Source organism: Phacochoerus africanus, chromosome 9, assembly GCF_016906955.1.
Source record: "Phacochoerus africanus isolate WHEZ1 chromosome 9, ROS_Pafr_v1, whole genome shotgun sequence".
Taxonomy (NCBI): Eukaryota; Metazoa; Chordata; class Mammalia; order Artiodactyla; family Suidae; genus Phacochoerus; species Phacochoerus africanus.
In genome coordinates this window covers 83226808-83244857 of record NC_062552.1, presented here as the reverse complement: position 1 = coordinate 83244857, position 18050 = coordinate 83226808, and the positions used below count along the sequence as shown (strand labels likewise).

The 18050-nt window shown below is 41.3% G+C and overlaps 1 protein-coding gene and 1 pseudogene across 1 annotated transcript in view; one reads left to right on the top strand and one right to left on the bottom strand.

Annotated features, from left to right (window-relative positions):
• AVEN (apoptosis and caspase activation inhibitor) overlaps nucleotides 1–18050 on the bottom strand; it is a 182699-nt gene that overhangs the window by 7040 nt on the left and 157609 nt on the right. Inside the window, exon 4 of the mRNA XM_047797533.1 lies at nucleotides 4487–4557. Coding sequence (XP_047653489.1) covers nucleotides 4487–4557 — 71 coding nt within the window. The remainder of the gene's footprint in view (nucleotides 1–4486; nucleotides 4558–18050) is intronic.
• LOC125135573 (kinesin-like protein KIF23) overlaps nucleotides 13377–18050 on the top strand; it is a 100291-nt pseudogene continuing 95617 nt past the window's right edge.

Sequence of the window (18050 nt, the reverse complement as noted above, 5' to 3'; positions counted from 1 at the left end):
TGGAGAGCCCCATCTCCACAGCCACATGGCCGACCCTGACGGCCACCTACAACTGGAATATGCAACCTCGCCACCCCAGTGCCTCCTTCTCATGCAGACTCTGAGGCTGGTCGGGGGAGGCCAGCCTTGACCATCAGGACAAAGTCTCCCTCACCCTGGCTACTTCTCTGCCATCAGTGTGCACAGCACTCGGTCTGTGCACAGCACACCTAATCCTGAAGGTTCCTCCCCATCTAGGATGCTGACCAGACTCTGAGGCTCAGTGTCTGTGTAAAGGGACACCATTTGGTAAGAAAAGAACTGCTAGAAACCCCACTCTCAGCCTTAAATCAGACATTTCACCTTTGGGGGCTACAGACTCGCTGTCCACGTTCCTTTGGGACTCGGGGACCACAGATATACTTGGCAGAGGAAGCGTCCAAATCAAGCAACACTTTGGAGTCAGCTGGGAAGCTTCCATGATGCAGAGACTGGGGCCTTGCTCAGAACTGGACTCTGGGGGGTGGGCCGGGGCATCTGCGCCTGTAGAAACCAGGCATTCGGAAGTACGGAGTATCGCCCAGATCAGCAGTGCTCAAGGAAGCTCTACTGAATATGTAAGTCACTAGTCATCAAAAATGGAAAACAGAATGACAGAAAAGCTTCAAGGGATTTTTTTAAAAAATAATGAATCTTTGGAGTTCCCATCATGGCACAGTGGTTAGCGAATCCGACTAGGAACCATGAGGTTGCGGGTTCGATCCCTGGCCTTGCTCAGTGGGTTAACAATCCGGCGTTGCCGTGAGCTGTGGTATGGGTCGCAGACACAGCTTGGATCCCGCATTGCTATGGCTGTGGCGTAGGCTGGTGGCTATAGCTCCGATTAGACCCCTAGCCTGGGAACCTCCATATGCCACAGGAGCGGCTCAAGAAAAGGCCAAAAGACAAAAATAATAATAATAATAAATCTCTTGGAGTTCCCATCGTGGCACAGTGGTTAACGAATCCGACTAGGAACCATGAGGTTGTGGGTTCGGTCCCTGCCCTTGCTCAGTGGGTTAACAATCCGGCGTTGCCGTGAGCTGTGGTGTAGGTTGCAGACGCGGCTCGGATCCTGCGTTGCTGTGGCTCTGGCGTAGGCTGGTGGCTACAGCTCCGATTAGACCCCTAGCCTCGGAACCTCCATATGCCACGGGAGCAGCTCAAGAAAAAGGCAAAATAATAATAATAATAGTAATAATAATAATAATAATAATAATAATAATAATAATAATAAATCTCTTTTTTTACCCACCCTAAGAAATTCTCCTCCCACCCATGCCCTCCTCACATGTCCCCACAGTGTCTAAAGGACAAATCTGCAAACCCCATTCATGGATCTAAGGCCCCAATGCCCCTGTGGGGGCAAACCAAGTCCCCTTCACCCTGCACATGAGCTGCAGAGACGTGAAGGTGGGGTCACAACCATGCCACTGGGCCCTTCCTGTCAGGATGCCCTTTGAGGACCACCCCACCACCACCGTCAGTCTTTGTCATCCCATGTCCTGGTCACACTGGGGACAGGGTAGCACATGAGGAATAAACATACACATATACAATTATATATATATACACATATACACATAAAATTCTTGTCATCTTTTTCTCAAGTAAGCAAAAATAAAGTAGGAGGAAAAGTGGAAAACAAAACAGTTCTGAGGACGAAATGATGAATATGGGATGTGTCCTACTACTACATCAACTCAACTCAAGATACTCAAAATCAAGCTTGCCTCCCCCCCCCCCTTTTCCTAGGGCTGCACCCACGGTAAATGGAAGTTCCCAGGCTAGGGGTCGAATTGGAGCTGTAGCCGCCAGCCTACACCACAGCCACAGCACCACGGGATCCGAACCGCATCTGTGACCTATACCACAGCTCAAGGCAATACTAGATCCTTAACCCACTGAGCGAGGCCAGGGATCAAACATGCATCCTTATGGATACTAGTCAGATTCATTTCCTCTGTACCATGACGGGAACTCCCAAGCTTGCCTTCTTTTGCTTCCATCAATCATCACCACTCACCTCATCATCATGTGAGAAAGCTCAGCGCCCTTGCCAATCACTCTTGTCCTCATGTCTCACATCTGACCTGTGACATCTACCTCAACCTCCGCCAAAGTCCCCTCTGTAGGGGAACCACCTTCCACTCTCACGGCCCCACACCCTCAGTCCCTCATTGCCCCCGTTCACACAACATAATACCCTTCCCTGGCTTCCCTGCCTCCTGCCCCTGGCTCCCTAGTCCCTCCTTCCCAATATTGCCAAGGTCACATCTAGTCATTTCCAGTTTCTCACTCAACAAAACCTCTGTTAACAAGTAACAGTAGTAATAAGCGCTAATTTTGAGTGTTTCATAGATGTCAGGAACTACACAGAGGGGTCTGCTTTAGGATCTAACTTAATCCTCATTACAAATCTGAGTTATATTTTATTCTTAGTTCCATTTTACAGCTGAGGGCAAGGATTTATGCTCAGCCATGTGTCTCTAAATTCTACGCTCTTACTCACACGCTAAGCTGCCCCCAAAAGAAAATGATGCCCAGACTGCTGGTTTTAAATGGCCCAGACCTACTCTTGAAACCTCCTCTATTGAGAATACCAGACTCCAGCTATGCCCCAGCTCTGCTCTTGTCTCTGAGCACAGCCTGGTCTTCCAGATCTCAGCGTTGTGTTGTTCCCCGACCAGACCTACAAGAACCATCCTCATCCACCAAGGCCCATTCAAATGATCTTTAGTCCATGTCCCTACTCTCAATCACTTCTAGCCCAAAGCAGATTTCTCCCACAGACTTCTGTTCATTCACTTACTATACCACTTACTTTATGTTGCACTGCCTTTCAATTGTCATATAAATATTTGCTAATCACCTACTATACATTAGCCACTGAACTAAGGCAAGGAGCCTAGGGCATTGAACAAGCACAGTCTCTCTCGTTCATCTTCCAATACGCTGTGTCTAATAAGGCACCTAATAAGGAACAAGTGCTCGGTGTTCGGATGAATAAAGAACCTTAGAATTATCTGAAGCTCTCGGGGTAACTGAAGTATTCTGAGAACCAACATGGTTCAAAGGAGGTAAAGTGTGAATTGTCTGGCTTTCACTGAATTCTGTAAGGATGTCTGTTCACCTGTTTTCAATGAGTTAGCCTTCGAAACTGAACTCAGGTACACAGCCAAAGAAACTCGGGTGTGTGTCTCTGAAATCTACACTCTAGGCAGAGACACATATTTTTAACTTCCAACTCTTTCTGTACTATAATGCATATTCTTGTGAAGAGGACAGACAGCTGTTTTACAGTCAGTACCCCCCCCAATAAATCAATGTCCATCCCAAACAACTAAACCTAACACCAGCCCACCTGCGGGCGTGAGCTACCTACTGTGTGTGTCCTGAGCTGACAGCAGCATGGGGAGGAGGAAGCTGTTCCATACCCTTCAGGGCTGCTGCTCGGTCTCCTGCCTGAAGCTGTGGGCACGCTGTCTGGTCATGCTGTCTGTATCAGACTGCACTCTAGCCCTGAAGTCAGGGGAGCTATGACAAGCCACTACTCATGCAGCCTCTGTGCATTTTAAAAGCTTAAGAATACCTGTCTTCTCTCATAAGGAAAAAGGAATCTGTGAAATCTTGGTCGGTGAATCATCAAAACTCCTTGGGAAGAAAATATGGCAGGAATACAAATAGAGTATGTGGGTTTTTATGGATTCCCTGAAAGACTTCTATGAAATCTGTTCTTATTGTATAGCTTTATTCTCTAATTATAGAAGAAGAGTTATTTAAAAAGATAAAGCTAAGGATGTTCTTACCTACCACCAAAAACAGTGTGGGAGAAAAAAAAAAAACTAATTTTCAAACCTAAGGGGAATTTTTACAGAAAAGGAAAAAAGAAAGGAAGGCCGCCAAGTGGCAAAGTAATCCATGAAACCTGTCTATATGAACTCGAGTCATATATGAACCACGTGAGCGGTCCACACAGATGGCCAGTTATAAAGGTCAACTCCAGCTTTAATGGCCTACATAATTTAAGCTCCCTGAAAAAACTTTCTGAGCAATTTAGGTAACTGAGACTAAACTGTCCATGAATTCCTAAGCTCCTCTCTATGCAAGGACTCCATCTCAAGAATAACGCAAAAGGTGCTGGTCTAGGAGTTCCCGTCGTCGCGCAGTGGTTAACAAATTCGACTAGGAACCATGATATTGAGGGTTCGATCCCTGGCCTTGCTCAGTGGGTTAAGGATCCGGCGTTGCCGTGAGCTATGATGTAGGTTGCAGATGCAGCTTGGATCCCACATTGCTGTGGCTCTGACGTAGGCTGTTGGCTACAGCTCCAATTCGACCCCTAGCCTGGGAACCTCCATGTGCCGCAGAAGCAACCCTAGAAAAGGCAAAAAGACAAAAAAAAAAAAGTGCTGGTCTTCAGTCCTGAAAAGAGCCAATCCACGTTCAAGACAAAGCTTTACCTTACCTGTTTGGGACATGAAGCTTCACCATCCCACTCTTTCTCCTCAGCAAACCGGAACTGCGAGAAGGAGTCCCCTGGAATAGAAAGACCATACAATTTTATGTCAAAGCCAAAGGAAAACACTCAGTTCTCTGAACTTCCCTTTGGGAGTAAAAGTGCCATTTCTGAAATGCCAACCATTGCAAACTAGTGACATCATTTCGTAGAAGGTCTGGCTTCTACATCTTTCCATAGCAATCTGTGTGTGGCGGGCACTTGAAAATACTGTTGGCAACTGCGTTCACTGCTGCATTCAATTCTCAATAAGTCAAAATCCTACATGCTTCTAGACAACTCAACAGTCCAGGCCTGCATACATGGCCATCTACCCATATGTAGCATGTTTTCATCTCATCTGCTTAATATATGCAGGAAACTTCGATTTATGATTGGGGGGAAGCAGAGCAGAAAATGAAGGAGAAAAACAGACCTGAAGGAAAGCAGTGCTAGATTGATCCACAATATGACAGACTTAAAATATCTCTTTGAGGTGAGGTTACCAACCTCAACCATCACTCCAAAAATTACTCACTTAGAATGTCAAGTAGAACAAAATAGAACACAAAGAATGTGCATTAGATTAGTAAATGTGAATCAGGATGCACTGCTCTGAGCTCTTGGAATAAAGGAAAATGAATCAAGATAAACAAGCATGACAGATGACTCTGTACAGCAAGCTTTGTCACAAGGCTAATTTTGTAAAATGTGTACCTATCTGGTTATTTGCACTAAGAACAGCTAATTTATAAATAAAGAATTATTTCTCAGAGTTCCTGTGGTGGTGGTTTAGCAGTAACGAACCCGGCTCATATCCATGAGGATGTGGATTCAATCCCTCGCCTCACTCAGTGGGTTAAGGACCTGGTGTGGCCATGAGCTGTAGTGTAGGCGGCAGACGCAGCCTTGGATCTGGTGTTGTTGTGGTGAAGGCCAGCATCTGTAGCTCCAAATCGACCCCTAGCCTGGGAACCTCCACATGCCGAATGTGCAGCCCTGAAAAGACAAAAGTAAAAATAAAAAAATAAAAGAATTGTTTCTCTATCTAGTTTTTAGGGTCCTGCAAAACATTCTCTTATCTCATTAACCCATATTTACTTCCTGTTTCTTTAGACTTCCTACTCCAGAGTCATCTTCTTTTCACATTCTAAACATGCTTCATTTTATATCCTATCCTCATTTTTTTTTTCTTTTTATGGCCACACCAGCGGCTTATGGAAGGTCCCAGACTAGGGGTCGAATCAGAGCAGCCTCAGGAATGCGGGATCAGAGCCACATCTATGACCTACACCAAAGCTCATTGTCAGGATCCTTAACCCACTGAGCAAGATCCTTAACCCACTGAGCAAGGCCAGGGATTGAACCCAAATCCTCACAGATTCTAGTTGGGTTCTTAACCTGCTGAGCCACTGCAGGAACTCCCTATCCTTATTTATTGATTGATTGATTGATTTTGCTTGCAGCACTGAATTATTTTTATTATTTAATTGTTATTTCCCCAAAACAATTTTTTTTCCTACTGTACAGCATGGTAACCCAGTTACACATACATGTATACATTCTATTTTCTCACATTATCATGTTCCATCATAAGTGATTAGACATAGTTCCCAGTGCTACACAGCAGGATCTCATTGCTAACCCATTCCAAAGGCAACAGTCTACATCTTCATTTATTTTTTTATTTTATTTTTTTATTTTTTTGTCTTCTAGGGCCGCACCATAGCATATGGAGGTTCCCAGGCTAGGGGTTGAATGGGATCTGTAGCCATTGGCCTATGCCACAGACACAGCAACTCAGGATCCAAGCCACGTCTGTGACCTACACCACAGCTCAGGGCAACACCAGATCCTTAATCCACTGAGCAAGGCCAGGGATCAAACCCACAACCTCATGGTTCCTAGTCGGATTTGTTAACCCCTGAGCCACGACGGGAACTCCTGCAACTTCATTTATTTTTTAATCCTTCTTCCTGGTCTGGAAGACCCACAAACTTCTGCTCATTCATTTCCTATTTATATTTTAAGATGCAGGTACAGGCCCACTTCCTCCTCCTATGTACCTCTCAGGTTATTTCATCATAGAATCCATTCTTTGGTTCCAACTGAAAAGAGGGGGAAAAGGGAGTTCCCGCTGTGGTGCAGCAAAAACGAATCTGACTAGTAACCGTGAGAATACAGGTTCAATCCCTGGCCTCGCTCAGTGGGTTAAGGATCTGACGTTGCTGTGAGCTGTGATGTAGGTCACAGATGCAGCTTGGATCCCACGTGGCTGTGGGGTCCAGCTCCTATTGGACTCCTAGCCTGGGAACCTCCATGTGCCGTGGGTACAGCCCTAAAAAGAAAAAAAATAAATAAATAAAAGAGGGGAAAAAGAACTAAAGAATTTCAAACTAAAGAAACAAAGATAAAATTTGAACCTCTACCACACCCACACTATTTGCAAAACACAGGGATCGCAACATTGTAACATCTGACAAGACCAAACTCAAGATAAAAAAGACTAAGCACCCTTTGATTTATCATGAGACATGGTGAAGTCACTACCCCTAGTTATTGGCAAATCAGTATGACCCCTCAAAAATTTTATGATATAAAGGACTTGAATAATATAATTAATAAAGACTAACTCTGAATGTGGATATACAAATGTTTGTGTGTAAGTATGTATTTCTGATTATGGGTACTTTCCTTATCAACATCTGTGCAATATTAATATTTAAAAGCACTACAGAAAGGCTATCAAAAAAAAACTTTCAAAAAAATCCTAAAACATAGCAGCCATATTTACTGATGATAAACATTTGTAGCACATATAAGCAAAGAGCCTGTCACTTACATACAAAAAGCTTTTGCAAATTAACCAGAACAAAACCACCTAGTAGGTAAACAGGAAAGTTATGAGAATGAGGAATGCAAGCAGCTAATATATATGAAATAAATCATGAATAAATTAAAATATAATTTGGCAGATTTTTGAAACTTGCTTATAAAGAAGCTGAATGCCTTTTTAATAAGTATTCTTTTTGGCATTCATGAACTTCTATATTACAAATGATCCTATGATTGAACAGATCCTATAATATGTAGTCAATACAAGATAACAGTAATGCAAACAAGACATGCCGTATGTATTTATTTTTAATATGTGACTATTTAACATCAAAGACAGGTAAGACTCCAAGAGCGGCTAAATAGCTTATCACTAACCAATTCTCTTGCTGAAAATAAGTAGGAACATTGGGCCCAAAAAATAATCTCTCTGAAGACATTAGAGAGCTAGCGAGGATGCGAGGGCCAAAGGTCCCAGGGTGAAGAGAAGCACAAGGAGTTAAGTCTAATATTTAGAACTGCCTTTCCCTCTAAGGCATCTGTTAGTTTCCAAGGTGGTGCCGAGTAATTGAAAAGCTGAGCATAAAGTTACAACCAGGAGGTTGTGAAGATGCAGAGTTTCTGCTAGTCTTATGGCCCTGGGTGGACAAAAACCGGAACTCAGGGCACACGGGTGAGGAAGAGTTTTGGAAAAGCAAGCCTTTCAAGTGAGATCCCCAATGACTACATCTTAGAAGCAGGGATGAAGGAGGAATAGGCCAGCCTCACAAAGTCAGGCAAAGCAGTTAACCAGCTGTCTCAGATTCTCACCCCAAGAAGCAAAAATAAGTCTTTTTGTAAGGAAGATGACTTTATCAATAGCCTAGAATTATCTCTACTCTACTTTATACACAGTGCCCCCAAATTCATTAAAAACCACCAGGTGGGAGTTCACTTCGTGGCCCAACAGAAACAAATATGACTAGGACTAGGTTTCGGGTTCGATCCCAGGCCTCGCTCAGTGGGTAAAGGATCCGGCGTTGCTGTGAGCTGTGGGGTAGGTTGCAGACACGGCTCAGATTCTGCGTTGCTGTGGCTGTGGTATAGGCCGGCAGCTGTAGTTCTGATTGGACCCCTAGCCTGGGAATCTCCATATGCCACCGGTGGGGCCCTAAAAAGCAAAAAACAAACAAACACCATGAGGTGTATCAGGAAATGAGACCAAGATAAGAGAAAACTATGAGAGAGGGGAAAACACAAACAAACAGAAAAACAAGAGACCATTTTTAAAAAGGTTAACTTTTGGAGTTAACAGATTTTGTGATTTTGCAATGTAAAATTTTCAAAAGTAGGGAAAACTATAACATTAGAGTGACATCCATGAAGTCATTTTTGATTCATAAAGTATACACACACACAAATACAAAGAAGAAAATGTTTGAGAAAAAATAAGATAACTTTAAGCACATTTTATTACAGAAATTGAACTTCAAAACAACACAATTTTAAAACCCTAATTTAAAAAAAAGCACATAGAGGCTGATTTTTAAAAAAACAAGCTGGAATGGCAACCTCCCTCATCCTCTCACTGAAGATGAAAATGTGTCCAGACTTGTCAAAACTAGGAATCCTAGAATCAAGAGTATGTCTGGAAAACACATTATCAAATTCTTCTTGAATTATACTGAGACATGTACAAAAACAAAGGTGGTATTAGCAAAGGTGCTACTCCTATACTCTGTACATCAGACATGTGGATGTGCAGAAACAGTTGGAGACCTTTTATAAATAAGACAGCACGGTGCATTCACAATGCACCCTGTTCCTTTATTCGCTTGCCGAGAGTTCCTGGTCTCTCACTCCAACCTGATGAATCCGAGTGAAGACGTACAGAACACAAACCAGTGAAGAACAGAAACAGCCACCTGCAGTTAACAATGGAACACACACAATGAAATATGTCTTAGGAGTCAGTAAGCGTTCCAAGTTTTGGTCACCCTCACCAGCTGTGTGTTCAGAAAGCCATTATATCACAGTGTAATGAACAGAACCAGAAAGCACAAAAGGAGTATAGCACTTTCCTCCTTCAGCCAAAGACTAATGTCAAGCTGTAGAGGAGGTTGTGGAACTGCCTTGTTGTGTTCTCATGTCATATCCTCAAACAAGACATGGAGCAGCCAGTGCATCTTACAAAGGCTGCTTGAACAACAACAAGAAAATCCCATAATATTCTCCTCTACAAATAAGAATATCAGAATAGTAGGCCTGCTAAATCCAATGAGTGTTTATTAATTTACTCACCAGAATCTGATTAAAAAAAAAAAAAGACAAAACTGATATACTTGAGAGTTCACATTTTTCCTACATAATAAAAAGCCCCATGTCATCCTATTCCAGCAACAATGCTGAAGTTGGGATGCATGCAATGAAAGCTAAATGCAGGTGATACTGAAACAATGCTGTTACATCTATGAAGTCAATGACATTGCCCTACTCTCACATTTCTGGAACCAAAATTAATGATCATTTTTCTTTTTCCCATCAACTAATTGTATAAAACAACAAAAATTAGGAAGTTAGAGATATGTGATGTTAAGTATCCTTCTGAAAATAATCAGAAAGGATGTTTTAAGCAGTGCACAGTGCATATGAAAAGGTGCTCAACATCACTAATTATTAGGGAAATACAAATCAAAACCACAATGAGATATCATATCACACCAGTCAGAATGGCCATTATCGAAAAGTCTACAAATTGTAAATGCTGGAGAGGGTGTGGAAAAAGGGAACCCTCCCCCACAATGGGAAGGCAGGCTTCTACAGCCACAATGAAAAACAGTACTGAGGTTCCTTAAACTAAAAATAGAGTTGCCCTATGATCCAGCAATCCCATTCCTGGGCAAATATCCAGAGAAACCCAATCCAAAAAAATATATGCACCTCAATGTTCACTGCAATACTATTTACCACAGCCAAGACATAGAAGCAACCTAAGTGTCCATCAACACATAAATGGGTAAAGAAAATGTGGTATATATGCATAATGGAATACTACTTGGCCATAAAAAATGAAATGCCATTTGCAGCAACATGGATGGACCTAGAGATTATCATACGAAGTGAAGTAAGTCAGAAAGAGAAAAATACCATATGATATCACTTACATTTGGAATCTTTAAAAATGATACAAATGAACTTATTTGGAAAACAAAGACACAGATATAGAAAACAAGCTTATGGTTACAAAATGGCAGAGGGGGTGGGGGAATTTCAGATTATTTTATATATAGTATTGTGAATCTACTAAACAACAAAATCCTATTGTATGGCACAGGGAACTATATTCAATATCTTGTAATAAACCATAATGGGAAAGAATTTGGAAAAAAAGCAGCACATAGTACTTCAATTTGGGGGAGGTCTTTCAATGAAAGTCATGATCATCAAACAAATATCCAAGTAGAGGGGTTAATGAGATGTCTACCTAACCTATTACCTAGCCTTTATCTAGTCACTCTTAGAGAGGACAAAGTTTAACTATGAGGGGCACCAATACCCTCCACAGTATTCTATTCTGGCAGAACCATTCTAGTTCCTCCACCTACCTCAGCCAAGCTACCATCTATTCAGTATCACAAATGTGTAGTCTGGCGTGGTGACTGCAAGAACATGCTATCATGTTCCTGGTGGGAAGTGAGAATGGCTGTATGCTGTCTAAATTACACCCGGCTACTAAAAACTTTTTTTTTGCTTTTTGCTTTTAGGGCCACACCTGTGGCATATGAGGTTTCCGGGCTAGCGGCTGAATCAGAGCTGTAGCTGCTGGCCTACCCCACAGCCACAGCCACGCAGGAACTGAGCCGCATCTGTGACATACACCACAGCTCACGGCAATACCAGATCCTTAACCTACTGAGCAAGGCCAGGAATCAAACCTGCATCCTCAGGGATGCTAGTCAGATTTGTTAACTCTTTTGAGCCACAATAGGAACTCAAAAACTTTTATAATAAAATTTTAATAGCTTTGTTGAAATTTCAGATTTTCTTTCATATACTCAAGCATGCCCATCTTATTACAGTGATATTTAGCTTTTGCTTCAGTTGAATATAATGTAAACACTTGAAATTTTGGCTAAAATGCATATTTGGTGTGTTTCCAATATTCAATTAGTGATGCCTTATGGGGTCATTTTGAAAATTCAGTTGTTTGTGTTATGCACAGCATAAGGACTATAGTTAATAATATTGTATTGCATAACTTAAAGTTGCTAAGAGAGTAGATCTTCAAGTTCTCATTCCAAGAAAAAAATTGTAGCTATGTATGGTAATAGATATTAACTATACTTACTGTGGTGATGTTTGCAATATATACAAATATTGAATCATTATATTGTACACCTGAAACTAATGTTACATGTAAATTATACTCAGTGTGAAAAAACAGTGTAGCTTTGTATATACTGACATAGAAAGATGTCCACTGTCTCAATTGTTACATGAAATAAATCAAGTTTTACCATGGATAAGATACATATACATAAATGCACATACTAAATATATACACATTCATATGGTGTGTGTATATATATATATATAGCAAAATACTAATACATGCATAGAAATAAGTGGAGATGATTATATACCTATTTTAAAAATGATTCTTGTTCAGAGGGCAGGATTGAAGGAGACCTTTCCTTGCTGCATAGTACATTTTCCAGTTGAATTTTCCTTCATGATTACAAATAGCACATGTTATTTTTGGAACTGAGCCAAACAGAAGTAAGGAAATCTAGGAAAAAGCTAAAGTTTCTTAAGAGAAAAGGTCTTCTCAAAATGTATTTAAGACAAAACATCCATAGATCTCAATAGATGGAACACCAGATGTCATTCACTTTAATTCTCACTTCATAAAGCAATAAAGAACCTTCGTTCCAGAGAGGCTCAATGACCTGACCAGCCAGTCCAGTTAACAGCTGGACACCAAAACTTCTTGGCTCCTAACATTTATTATTATACCTAAAACTAATAAAACTCTTTCCATTATTTCTATAAGCTTCTCAACTGAATTCCCTAGGACAAAAACAGATAATAAATATCTTACGACATTGCTATTTGGTATGTTGATGATGTTTGAAGACATGAAAGTCCAAACTCAAAGAATCCCTCATTTAGGAAAGAATCATTTCAGGGGTTCCATTAAATAAGTACTTTTAACAGTAAGAGTGTTTTAATAGAACTCTGAGTATTCTAATAGTGACAGCATCAGAGAAATCAAAGTGATAGACTAACTGCCACCATATATACGATACCAGGCTTCTAACTAAGTCTAACACAGGTCTCATGATCAGTGACAAAGTGGACCCTAAGCTTGCTAGAATTCCGCAATACCAAAAGATGTTCAAAAAACTAGTCAGAGATAAAACAGCTTTGAGTTTTAGGCTGACCCTTTCAGCCACATCAGCTTTGGGCCAAGTAAAAGAACTTACATGATCATTAAGTTCTTCAGTGGAAGTTCAGGGAGATTACAAGGAACAATCTTTATCTGGGCAAAGAGAAACCTGCAAAGACTTTCAATTTCAACAATACAGATCAGATATATATGAAGAGTGAGTGTGAAGGACAGAAAACGTGCCCACGCCTACACTTCAGTTCCAATGATTCAGGAGTGGCAGTTCCCACAACGGACGTGTGTCCTAGATATCTAGATCTTTTCTGCATAAATTGGCCCAGGCTGTTGTGGTGTCCTTTCAGAAACCCACTCTAGAAAGCAAGAGGAATGAATCACTGTTTCTACATGAGTCCTTCATTTTAAGCTCATTTTCCTGGTTCTTCTTTATCATGAGCGCCTTTCTTTATGCCTCCCGACTGTCCTTAGAATACACAACCAGAACCCCATGTCCTGGAAATCACAAACAAACTTTATAGGTTGACAAGTTCACAATTTTCATAGAAAGAGAGTACATTCCAATGGTCACCACAATGGCTGCTAGAGAAAATGAAACGTACCCTTTCTTCTCTCTGGATTTCTCTAGCTCATCCAGGCAAGATGGCGTATTTGGAAGGTCAAGGTAGAGCCTAAGTCCACAGGCTGACAGAGATCAATCCAGAGATGATCCACCATTCAGCCTATAGGATATAAAAAGTCCTTGCCACCCCCAATGTTCTAGCTTCTGCAGATGACCCTTTCTATGTGCAGATGACAAGTACTCCAATATTTATCATAAAACAACAGCTACCACTTTGGTCTTTGTGAGGAAGACTATACAAGCCCCTGTAGCATAAAAAAGTTAGGTTGAACCAAAAGAACAATAGGTAAGAAAACTCTCTCTTCCTGCTCAATAGTGACTTATAATTAGCTTTCTCACCGGCTGTGGGGCCCCAAAGGCCCCTGAGCATCAAATATCCACATTGAGCACTACATAATAGGATGTGCCTATTTTCCCAATGGCTCTAAAAAGTAGCTTCCCCATCTGCAAGGATTATGCTGAAGGAAAAACCAAATACATTCAGGTACCATACAAGGGTTCTAGGCTTTATGAGCAAGGATGATGCTGACATTCTGGAATTTAGAATGTAGCTTGTTTCCCCCCAAATTGTTGGCCATTATCCCATATCAATCCTGGACTACAGTAGACAATCCGGTAAACTTTTTCATATCAATTGTTTTCAGAAACAAGGCCAACATCAAACTTTGGCACAGTACTCCAAGATGACAGCAAATATCTAGATGAGGCTGAATAAAAGAATATAAAGATTAATCTTCAGGAGTTCCCATTGTGGCTCAGTGGGTCATGAATCTGACTAGTATCCATGAGAATGAGGGTTCAATCGCTGCCCTCGCTCAGGAGGTTAAAGATCCAGCATTGGCTGTGAGCTGTAGGTTGCAGACATGGCTCACATCCCCCATTGCTTCGACGGTAGTGTAGGCCAGCAGCTGCAGCTCTGATTCGACCCCCAGCATGGGACCATCCATACACCAAAGTTGAAGCCATAAAAAGCAAATTATATATATATATAATATATATACACATTAATCTTCAGATGGACAATGAAGTCATAAGATCCTAGAACTTATCTATAGTAAAATAGTGTGTCAGTGAGGGTTAAGTCTGGCTGCATGTAACAAAGCCCTGAAAAATTATGGCCCAGACTAGATAAAAGGTTCTAGTTCTGTCAACTAAATGAAGTTGAGACCTAGGTGGTCAAAGGCTCGGGCTCTTTCTAGCTCATGGCTCTGCCATTCCTATGGAGGCCCTTCTTGCCATGATCCAAGATGATGAGCAGAATTGCTGCTACTGCAGCCAGAGCCAGGGCCAGATCCTTGCTCAAACCTGCCAACCCTCACCTTTAACAGGAGTTAACATTTATCTTTAAGTCACAGGGTCCAGAGATAAGAAAGGAAGCTATAGGAAGAGGAAAACAAAAACCACAGAGAACCAGCTGGAACCAAGATGGCTATGAATCTGACCTCCAACAGCATCTTATTATACTTGGGTTTTACTACATTAGCATATTAAATGACACACCTACTGGTGGCCAGGACTAGACATAAAGGAACAAAAAATGATAAAAGGGGGATGGCACCCCACTTTCTTAAAAGCCCTGCCCCTTCCCCACAGACTAATGCATATGCCTCCCTATCATTAGCCTCACTCCTCCCTCCTGTCTTTACTTTTCAAATCAAACACCTCTCATCACATGGGCAAGAAGCTGATCTGTGAACTAAGTTCTCACTTCTCCATTCTTTTGGCCACTGAATTAAGCCTGTGTAGCAACAATCTCAACTTCAGGTTCGTTACTTGTCTACACAAACCTGAACTGAAAAAGGACCTTTTCCCACTCAGGAGAGGGCCTTGGTTAGGCTACAGTCCGAGCAGAGTGACACAACTTAATTAAATAATACTATACAAGCAAACTTCCAGACAGCAAGATGGAAGAAGAGCTGAAGAAAATGAGGTAAAAGGCATGCACCATCTGTCAAGTTTTCCAGAAACTACCAGAGAACATTTCCACTATTCCTCTTTTGGCCAGAGCTGTATCTATCATTTTATCAAGCCACAAAAAATGCAGGATAATTCATTTCTTCCCAGGTGGCTGGCTGTGTACCCAGAGAACAATCAGGGGTTTGAAGAGAAAAAGGGAGAATGAATATGAGGTGGGGAAGCAACTATACTCTGACAGATTACCAGAGGGTCCTACTCAAGAGGTAGGTAGTTAGGAAGGGTCAGCTGCTAGTTAGTGACTGTACTCACCAAGGTATGAGCTGTCGCCAATGATTTCAGTGAGATACTTATAACATCCAAACCTCTCACACTGTAATTAAAATTAATTTTAGACAAAACATGCCTTTCAACTTTTTTTCCCCAATTCTGTTATGAAGTTAAGTGTGAGATAAAATTCTAGTTTCCAGCAAAATGCAAGGCCTTTTTACCAAAACACTGCTTGAAACCATTGTCAGGGGAAATGGGTATAATGTGAAGTTAAGCAATAATGACTTTGGGGGTACCCAGTCATTAAATTTATCAGATTTTTTTTTAATTCTTCATACATTTTTTAGCACAAGCATGTGCCAAGCTTGACTGGGTGCTAATGACAGAGAGAAGACACGCTATACTTGCTTTCCTTGCTCTCAAATCCTGAATTGAACAAGACAAAAGAGGGAACTACCAAAAAACAAACAACATCCCCAAAAAAAAGAAATTAAAAAAAATTTTAATCCCTTCCCCAAAGTTTTAGAAGGGTTTGCACTCTCTCCCTTTCTGGTTTTACACACACATAGATACACATAAAATAATTCACTCATGGTGTTCCTCACGAAAGGCTGAGTCCACCTTTATAGCTTCCTTGTTTTTTTATTTATAACCTGACACTCCAAATGTTGACTTTGTTAGTTATCACAGTGGATGAAACCATCGTACCCACAATCTAAGTTCCAAGTCTAATACCTGAAGCAGTAGATCTCCCTCTGGTCCCATCCACAACATTGCAGTGACATACAAATCATTTCCAGAGGCAGTAGATGAGAAAGCAAAGCTGGATCAATGCTAATTGATCACTATTTGGAAAACAGCCTGTATGTGTAGGCTGCTCACAGATTCAAACACACACTTGCACACACATCCGTGCAGGAGGACAGAGAAAGCACAGTCCCACCAGGACAATGACAGTCTCCTTTCAAAGGTCACTGCAAAACTTTCAGTAACTTGGTCCCAAAGCAGAGTCCAACCTTCCCTGAACTTCCCGGCCTGCATCCATTCCTCCTTACTATTCCATTTTCTTTCCTGCATTGGATACTTTTTTGAAAATCAATCTATCCCTACCACTTATGTCTCTCAAACATGGTATTTTCTACCTCTTCTTGAAATTAAAGTTCTCCATCAAGGTCACTGTTAAATAATTAAAATCCCCAAACACTGTAATCCCATGATGAAGCAGATGGCTCAAAGCACACCCTCAGAGAGTACTGCGGAGTTTGTGAGAGAAAATGTCTGAACGCCTTTCTATCAGGAATGGGAAGTTGACTACAGAAAACAGTATGAGGTTCCTTTAAAAATTAAACATAGAGTCACCATGTGATCCAGCAATCTCCACTCCTAGGCATATATCCTGAAAAAAACAAAAATTTCAATTTGAAAATATACATGCACCCCAATGTTCATAGCAGCACTATTTACAATAACCAAGACATGGAAACAACCTAAATGTTCATTGACAGATGAATGAATAAAAATATATGGGGTGTCTGTGTGTGTGCATGCACACACACTTACACAATGGAATATTACTCAGCCATAAAACAATGAAATAATGTCATCGGCAGCAACATGGAAATGCCTAGAGATTATCATACAAGTTAAATAAGCCAGAAAAAGACAAGTAGCATATGATATCAGTATGTGCGATCTTTAAAAGTAACACAACTTATTTACAAAACAGGAACAGACTCACAGACATAGAAAACAAATTTATGGTTACCTAATGGGAAAGGGAGAGAAGAAATTAGGAATTTGGGATTAACAGATACACACTACTGTATATAAAATAAACAATATCCTACTGTATAGCAGAGGGAACTATATTCAGCATCTTGTAACAACCTATAATGAAAAAGAATAAAAAAATACATACAGAGTTCCCACTGTGGTTCAGTGGGTTAAGAACCTGACTGCAGCAGCTCAAGTTGCTGCAGAGGTACAAGTTTGACCCCTGCACTGAAGGATCTAGCAGAGGCCACAGCTGTGCCTCAGATTCAATCCCTGGCCTGGGAACTTCCATATGTTGTGGGTGCTAGGGGAAAAAAATTTTTCTGTATATATGAAGCACTTTGCTATACACCTGAAACACTGTAAATCAACTATATTTCAATAAAAAAAGAAATATATTTTTAAAAGGACCATAACGTTGCTTTCAATTTGTTTACTGGCTAAATGTATACCCAAGTCTCATATATTAAAGAATTAAGAACTCTAGGAGTTCCCGTAGTGGCGCATCGGAAAAGAATCCGGCCAGGAACCATGAGGTTGCAGCTTCGATCCTTGGCCTCACCCAGTGGGCTAAGGATCCGGCATTGCCGCGAGCTGTGGTGTAGGTTGCAGATGTGGCTCGGTTCTCGCATTGCTGTGGCTCTGGCATAGGCCAGGGGCTACAGCTCTGATTAGACACCTAGCCTGGGAACCTCCATATGCCATGGATGCGGCCCTAAAAGGACAAGAGCCAAAAA